Raw genomic sequence first — 8,540 nt, forward strand, 5'->3', positions numbered from 1 at the left:
CGTAAAGACATTTTATTACTCATATCAGTGTCATACTTCCTTCTCCTTCTGGACTGTAACAAACTGTCTGACAGCAGATGCCATTTAAGCAGGGTTCATGTCTGGATCTGTAATGTATTTGCTAGAATTTGGCTAAAACCTGTGGAAGAAACAACTTATAATATTAATAAATCGGAATGCATTATGTCTGGTGGAATGAATGTATGAATCAATTTGGTGATTAATGTAACATTTATACTTGTCTTGTGTTTCATATCAGGCTAAACTGCCTATTACATTCCACATTATGATTTATTTGTTCTTGTAAGGAACAAATCTTTCAAAATAAGACGAATGCACAAAAAATAATGCGGAAATCACTGTTTATTTGCCAGAAAAATATTTGTCAATAATAAAAAAGAAAAAGAAAATTCACATGGATTGTAATGAAAGCATCTTATTGCAACACACTAAATAATAAGGAAACAAAGTCACCAGGATTTTCTTTTAATCAGGAACAAATCATTCAAAAGAAGATGACTCATACAATTTTCACAGAAACCCCTTTTCAACTTTTTTAATAAATGATGCTATGATTCTTATATGTGAAGAAGATATGTTTCATATATATGTCAGAAATATCAGTAATCAAAACAATTGGGACTCGCATGGATAATAATGAAGCCAATTGATTTCACTCCATGAAATAATAAGGAAACAAAGATCCTGGACCTGATGGTGCATCACACGTACTCTGGTGTCACTACAATCTGGTAGGTGAACTGGTCACCAGCACAGGGATAAGGAAGGACCTGAGTAGCATTCGCAGAGACGGAAGCCATATTGCTTTTGAAGTCCTGGATTTGACAAACATACTGGCCCTGGCAGACCAGCAAGATCCGGTTACGAAAGAGGATTTCACTTTGGCTGATGTAGCTTTGGGGTGTCAGCCTTGCCACAGGAAAAGACTCACATCTCACACCATAGTTTGAACATTCATACCTGTATATGAATATATTTGCTTGCCAACTCATCACGATGTCCTTGAAGATCAGACTGTTGTGGACAGGTGTGGTAAATGACTTGGATCTGGTTTGACTGTAAGGATTATAGCCATAGTTGTTATAGTGGTTGTTGTACTGTCCGGACTGGGTTTCAGAGGATGAAACCTCTAAAACGATGCTCCAGGGCTCAGCAGTGTAAATCCTGGGCTGGTAATCATTATTTTCTTTGCCGAACTTTTGCTTTGTCAGATTACTGAAGAGGAGCACGTTAAACTGAAAAGCTTTCAACATATTATCACGATACACGGTCTTATGAGTGCTGTAGAGTGGAGAGCTGGACTCGATCACATACAGCTTCTCAGCAGGAATCATAGGAAAACGAATGCGTCCCAACAGATCAGCCTGCGTTTCCAAATCGATGGAGTTGCCTTTCTCACTGATCCATCTCTCTACAGACTGCAGCACAAAATATTCATCTGGCGCCACCAAATCTGAGCGAGTAAGAAGAGCCCTGTGGCGGAGGCGTGGCCCCGGGCGCAGCTGCAGGGGAGGAGTGCAGCAGAAGGCTCAACAGGGCGGCGCTGCGAGGCCGGTAAGAACAGCTGATGGTGTTTATGTACTGATGATGGTTTCCCTCCGCTGTTTTTATAGTGAGACGGGGAGGGGCGGCCAGAGGAGAGATCAGCTGGGCTCGTGAGCTGTCAGACTGTACGACTGAGTCAGCTGTCAAAACTCAAAACTCAAAGCTTCAATAAATGTGGAAGTTGGCAGTACATACCTGTGTGTGCGTGTGTCTGTGCCTGGTGTATTCCACAAGTGGTGCCGAAACCCAGGAAAGTGCCGGTGGGGGAATGTCCGACCCACAGGCCGCGCCACCCGCCCAGCCTCTGCAATTCTTGGCGCAGATGCTAGCGGAGATGGCGACGATGAGCCGGGATCAGGCGGCCGACCAGCGTGCCCACCTGGCCGCGCTGCAGGAGCAGACGGACCGACAGACGCAAATTCTGGAACGGCTGGTCGGGGCCGCTGCCACGCCGAAGCCCTCGCCACTGTCGGTGGCGGTGCCCCGGATGGGGGACGGGGACGACCCACAAATTTTTTTGGAGACCTTCCGTGCCACGGCGGAGGCTTGCCAATGGCCGCGGGAGGAGTGGGCTCCGCGGCTGCTCCCCCTGCTGTCTGGGGAGGCACAAACAGCGGCCCTGAGTCTGCCTCCGGCGTCGAGGAGCAGCTTCCCGGACGTGAGCCGGGCGGTGGTGGACAGGCTGGGGCTCACCGCCGAAGACCATCGCCGGCGGTTCCGGGCCTGTCGGCTGGCTACAACGGACCGACCATTCGCCTGGGCCCGGCAGCTGCGCGACGCGGCGGTGCGCTGGCTGCAACCGGGGGCATCGGAGGGCGAGACGAAGCTGGTGGACAAGGTGGTGCTGGAGCAGTTCACGGAGGGGTTGCCAGCGGAGACGGCGAGATGGGTCCGGTGCCACCGGCCCGCCAGCTTGGAGGTAGCAGTGACGCTGGCGGAGGACCACCTTGCCGCTGGAGCAGGGGAACCCGGGGACGCCGGACGGAGGCCGAACAAACAGGCCCCAGTGCCGGCCCCGAGGCGCCGTGTGCCGGCACCAGGGCAGGCCGAGCGGCTGCCGGCGCTGAGCCCCACTAACCCTTTCGCGGCGTTGATGCCGTCCAGGGGAGCCGAGCCAAGTGGAGCCGCCCCCGAGCCACGGAGAGCAGCACAGACGCCGGGGCCGGAGTGTTGGAAGTGCGGGCAGCCGGGGCACCTGAGGAGGGATTGTCCGCTTATGGAAGTGGGGCAGGTGTTCCGCGTTGCTGGCGCCCCAGCACCCTCCCCCGGTCCAGGAGGGACATACAGTATTCCGGTAAGGACTCGAGGGGGTATACGCCAGGCGTTGGTGGACACGGGCTGCACGCAGACCCTCGTACACCAAAGCTTGGTTCGCCCCGGGGCATTGCTGGAGGCAGAATGGGTGGAGGTGAGGTGTGTGCATGGTGACGTTCACAGGTATCCCATAGTGCCGCTGTTATTAAAGTATAAGGGCAACATGCATAGAGTAACGGCGGCGGTTAGCCCGCGCCTGTCGCACCCCCTGATTCTGGGTACCAATTGGCCGGGGTTTCATCAGCTATTGGGGCAGTACGCGGGGGTGCGATCACGACCGGAAGCGGGGTGTAGCGTGTGCGCGGCATTCAGCGGTGACGCGGGGTCGTCCGACACCGACTCCGGGGGGGAGGAGCCGGCGGGTCCCTCACGGGACGTCCCGCCGGCCCCGGAAGTGTCCCCCATGGGTGATTTCCCACTGGAGCAGTCTCGTGACGGCACCCTACGCTCAGCCTTTGACCAAGTGATGGCTATTGATGGTCACGTGGTGCGCCCTGAGGCCGCGCAGACCTACCCGCGTTTCGTCTTATTAAACGACCGGTTATATCGAGTGAGTCGTGACACTCAGACCGAGGAAACACACACCCAGTTGTTGGTGCCGCAGGGCCGCCGGGAAACGCTTTTCCAGGCGGCCCACTATAACCCCATGGCAGGGCATATGGGCTACGAGAAAACTCTGGAGCGAATAACGGCCCGATTTTATTGGCCGGGCATCCGAGCGGATGTGCGCCGCTGGTGCGCGTCCTGCCCGGACTGCCAACTTGTTAACCAGCCGGCCATACCGAAGGCGCCGCTGCGCCCTCTCCCCCTCATTGAGGTCCCGTTTGAGCGCATCGGCATGGACCTCATCGGGCCGTTTCACCGGAGTGCACGCGGCTACCGCTTTGTGTTAGTCCTGGTGGATTACGCAACGCGGTACCCGGAAGCAGTTCCGCTGCGCACCATCTCTGCAAAGAGTGTGGCGCAGGCACTGTTTCAGGTCATCTCCCGAGTCGGAATCCCGAAAGAGATACTGACTGACCAGGGCACGTCGTTTATGTCTCGTACACTGCGGGAACTGTACGAATTACTGGGCATTAAATCTATTCGGACCAGCGTCTACCACCCTCAGACTGACGGGCTGGTGGAGCGGCTGAATAAGACTTTAAAGTCCATGATTCGGAAGTTCATTAACGAGGATGAACGCAATTGGGATCACTGGCTAGACCCTCTGTTATTCGCAGTGCGGGAGGTGCCCCAGGCCTCCACGGGATTTTCTCCCTTTGAACTGCTGTTCGGCAGGAGGCCACGTGGGGTGCTCGACCTGATTAAAGAAAGCTGGGAGGACGGTCCGAGCCCCGCCAAAAATGAGATTCAGTACGTGTTGGACCTGAGAGCAAAACTCCACACTTTGGGGAGGTTGTCACGGGAGAATTTGCTCCAGGCTCAGCAGCGTCAGCAACGCCTGTATGACAGAGGGGCTAGACTCAGGCAATTCTCACCGGGAGATAAAGTGCTTGTGTTACTCCCTACTTCCAGCTCGAAGTTGCTCGCCAAGTGGCAAGGACCCTTTGTGGTCACACGGCGAGTCGGGGACGTGGACTATGAGGTCGCTCGGTCGGACAGGGGAGGAGCCACGCAGATTTATCACCTCAATCTCCTCAAACAGTGGAGAGAGGCTGAAACCGCTTCTCTGGTGAGCCTGGTGAAGGAGAGAGATGAGTTGGGGCCTGAGGTGCCAAATTCTATCATTCCCGCCTCCCTCCCTTGTGATGACCATCTCACACAGGCCCAGAGAGCGGATGTTGTCGCGTTGCAACAGCGTTTTGCGGACGTGTTCTCCCCCCTGCCCGGCCGGACGTCCCTCATCGAGCACCATTTCGTGACGCAGCCTGGCGTGACGGTGCGTTCACGGCCCTACAGGCTCCCGGAGCACAAGCGAAAAATCGTGCAGAGGGAATTGGCGGAAATGCTGAGGATGGGAGTAATAGAAGAGTCGCACAGCGCCTGGTGTAGCCCCATCGTTCTGGTGGCGAAGAAGGATGGGTCTATACGGTTCTGTGTCGACTATCGCAGGGTGAACGAAGTGTCACGCTTTGATGCCTACCCCATGCCTCGGGTCGACGAGCTCCTGGACCGGTTAGGCACGGCCCGCTTTTTCACGACACTGGACTTAACCAAGGGCTATTGGCAGATTCCCTTGTCTGCCGAGGCCAGGGAGAAAACGGCCTTCTCCACTCCGTACGGTTTGTACCAGTTCGTGACACTTCCGTTCGGCCTGTTCGGGGCCCCGGCCACTTTCCAGCGTCTCATGGACCGGGTACTGCGTCCGCACGCAGCGTATGCTGCCGCCTACCTGGATGACGTGATCATCCACAGCGACACCTGGGCGGAGCATGTGCTGCGGGTGGCCGCGGTCCTGGAGTCCCTGAGGGGGGCGGGGCTCACGGCCAATCCGAAGAAGTGCGCGGTTGGACGGAGGGAGGTGCAGTATCTGGGGTACCACCTGGGGGGCGGGCAGGTGCGTCCACAGGTGGAGAAGACGGCGGCTATCGCATCCTGCCCGCGCCCCAGGACGAAAAAGGAGGTGAGACGGTTCTTGGGGTTGGCGGGTTACTATCGTCGCTTTGTGCCGGGGTTTGCGCAGCTAACCAGCCCCCTGACCGATCTCACTCGAAAGGGTGCCCCGGATCTGGTCCAGTGGACGGGGCCGTGCCAGGCGGCGTTTGTGCAGGTGAAAAAGGCTCTCTGTGGGGAGCCGCTGCTTCACACTCCTAACTTTTCCCTCCCTTTTGTTCTGCAGACTGACGCCTCGGGCAGAGGGCTGGGAGCCGTTTTGTCCCAGCAGGTGAGGGGGGCTGACCGCCCTGTCCTGTACATCAGCCGGAAGCTAGCGGAGCGCGAGCGCCGGTACAGCACCGTGGAGAAGGAGTGCCTGGCCATCCGGTGGGCGGTCGGCTCCCTGCGCTATTACCTCCTGGGACGCTCATTCACCCTCTGTTCGGACCACGCCCCGCTGCAGTGGCTCCACCGCATGAAGGATGCCAACGCCCGGATCACCCGGTGGTATCTGGCGTTGCAGCCCTTTAAGTTCAAGGTGATCCATAGGCCGGGGGCGCAGATGGCGGTGGCCGATTTTCTCTCTCGCTCGCGGGGGGGAGTTGGCTCGGCCGGACGGCTCCCCGGCCTCGAACGGGCGGTGGGGGTGTGTGGCGGAGGCGTGGCCCCGGGCGCAGCTGCAGGGGAGGAGTGCAGCAGAAGGCTCAACAGGGCGGCGCTGCGAGGCCGGTAAGAACAGCTGATGGTGTTTATGTACTGATGATGGTTTCCCTCCGCTGTTTTTATAGTGAGACGGGGAGGGGCGGCCAGAGGAGAGATCAGCTGGGCTCGTGAGCTGTCAGACTGTACGACTGAGTCAGCTGTCAAAACTCAAAACTCAAAGCTTCAATAAATGTGGAAGTTGGCAGTACATACCTGTGTGTGCGTGTGTCTGTGCCTGGTGTATTCCACAAGCCCCAAGAAGCCCCACTGAGAGGCCGGACCAAGCTGGAGACCTGGTCAGGTTTTGGTAGTTCCAGGCCATGTACTGGACACAGTTCTCCTCAAGCACTAAGTCCTTGGTCTCCACTGCATACTTGTAAAAAGACACCTGGTTGTGAAAGGTGGAGTCTTCTGGGAGGATTTTAGAAAACAGTCGGCCAATGTCCTCCATCAGCTGCTTTAACCCAAAATTAGAAGCCATTTGGTGGAGACACAGTGCAGAGGAGAGGGTCACATCTATCTTACGGGTGTAAATGTACCTAATGAAGATCAGATTATCGAATATTAGAATTTGTACACATTTGTAGATGATTGCAAAACATTTAGATGTTTTAAAGAATAAGTCATCTACTGCAAATGCAGCAAAACATTACGTTCATTATACCTGATGAAGGAGGTGAAATGTGGCTGGCAGGGCAAGCTGAGGTTGACTGTGATGTTAGTAATCCCCACTGAAGCATTAAAGAATGGGATTTGTGACAGGATCATTTTGTGAGCACAGATGGTTTTCTCACTTATCTCTGGGGTCCCATCTTCCTGTTTGTTCCCAGTAGGACTCTGCACTACGATCAGGAAGTCACAGCCATTTCCATCATCAAAGATTTGGCCGAGAAAGTCAGACAGACCGATACTGTGGTCCAGTGAGTGAGTAGAATCATTGATGTCCACATTAATGCCTGAAAAAGAATAATTAATGTAATGAACAAAGGGGGAATGAGCGGTGATCAAGCCATATTCAGCATCAATGCTTCTATGGGTTCTACAAAACGTTTGTTTTTTAAGAGTTTTGATACCTACTTCCTGTTTCACAAACTACTCCAACATCCTCTTTGTGCGTGCAGTCAGTTTCTCCCCAGCCTTTGAATTCACAGGTGAAGAGATGTGTTTCTGTGCCTTTACAATTGATGTCATCCAGCCAAATAGGTCCAGGCGCTACAATGGAAATTTAAAGGGAAGGGAATTTGTTTACATTTCTAGCTATGACAGAGTTGTGATTTGTAGTGGTTGTTATGTTGAGCCTAATCTCAACTATTTTCTGTACAGTCATTGCACTGCCCTCTGCTGGAGGATCATTTATATAAATGAAATAAAAGCCACCTTGTCCGTAGTCCTTCCCAGTCACAATAGATTTGGCACCAGGGAAGTTGAGCTGGCGACACAACACCCGGGCATCAGCCATGTCCCAGTTGTCGTCACACACTGTTCCCCATTTCCCATCATGGTAGATTTCCACACGGCCCTCTGACACGTTCTTAGAGCCAAACAGTCTCACATCACCTTCCTGCGGTTCGTGGTGTGTTTCTATTGAAATATATATAAAAATAGGTTATGTGAGCAAAGACCATGATGATGGAAACCACATATTCTAGCCCTTCATTCCAAGTTAATTGGTCACTCTCAAAATCTATTTGTAATTCACTTTCATACTCACATAGTCATATCTACTGCATAGCAGCTATAGGATTTATTTGAACTGCTTCGTATGCAAACTGGTGATTACTCACTTAAGATGTCAAATTTGTAAGCCCTTGCAGACATGTGCAGAAGCAGAAGAATCCAAAGAGTGCGTAGATTTTGATGCGTGAGCATTTTCGACTTCCGGTGTAGGACTGACACAGTGATTAACAAGAAAGAAATAATGTGAGAAATCTGCTCCATCAGCTACTCAAATTAAATGTCTCGACCAAATTTGTGCATGAAAAAAAAGTCAAAGTCAAATCTAAAAACCTTACAAAAAATAAAGCCACATTACCCTTTTTGTGTTATCGAGCTGCGCTGTCCGCAAATGTGCTCCTGAGTGTGTCTTGCCCAAGGTTCACTCCTTTTAAAGTCGCGTGACAAAGGAAAGAGGAGAAGAGGGGAAGAGGGGGCTAAATGAACGTGCGCTCCTCCAGATTCTGTGAGCTTCACTTCACATTAAACTCCTCTTTTCCAAGCACCTTTCCTAAGTTTCATTTCTCATTAAAGCAGAAGACCACACTGGTTGCATAACTTTTTGTGGGTAAGTCGAAACTTGTCGGATCACAATGTCTGCACTTTACTTGAACTCGTGATTGGATAAAGATCCCTATGTCAGCAGAAAAGCAGAAAGAACAGACAAGTAATGGAAAAGAAACAACCACTGACTTTGAGATTGTAAA

At 52.9% G+C, this 8,540-nt stretch overlaps 1 protein-coding gene across 1 annotated transcript; it reads right to left on the minus strand.

Moving 5' to 3' along the window:
- Positions 1-345: 345 nt before the first annotated feature.
- LOC113020697 (galectin-3-binding protein A-like) lies at positions 346-8,322 on the minus strand. Its single transcript, XM_080300878.1, has 7 exons — positions 8,153-8,322; positions 7,905-8,009; positions 7,498-7,701; positions 7,198-7,332; positions 6,785-7,076; positions 6,376-6,659; positions 346-1,495 (listed from the first exon to the last, which is right to left on the minus strand). The coding sequence occupies exons 2-7, from the start codon at positions 7,987-7,989 to the stop codon at positions 723-725; spliced, it is 1,773 nt and encodes a 590-aa protein (XP_080157004.1). The 5' UTR covers positions 7,990-8,009; positions 8,153-8,322; the 3' UTR covers positions 346-722.
- Between the last annotated feature and the right edge of the window lie 218 nt (positions 8,323-8,540).

The sequence above is a fragment of the Astatotilapia calliptera genome, chromosome 4 (genome assembly GCF_964374335.1).
Source record: "Astatotilapia calliptera chromosome 4, fAstCal68.1, whole genome shotgun sequence".
NCBI lineage: Eukaryota > Metazoa > Chordata > Actinopteri > Cichliformes > Cichlidae > Astatotilapia > Astatotilapia calliptera.

Bases quoted from the DNA above. Each gene is read 5' to 3' on its own strand.
- LOC113020697 (XM_080300878.1), bottom strand. From the start codon at position 7,989: ATGCTCACGCATCAAAATCTACGCACTCTTTGGATTCTTCTGCTTCTG. The intron at 7,333-7,497 runs GTGGCTTTTATT...TTTCCATTGTAG, and splicing joins TGGGAAGGACTACGGACAAG to CGCCTGGACCTATTTGGCTG. The intron at 6,660-6,784 runs GTATAATGAACG...GATCTTCATTAG, and splicing joins CATTTCACCTCCTTCATCAG to GTACATTTACACCCGTAAGA.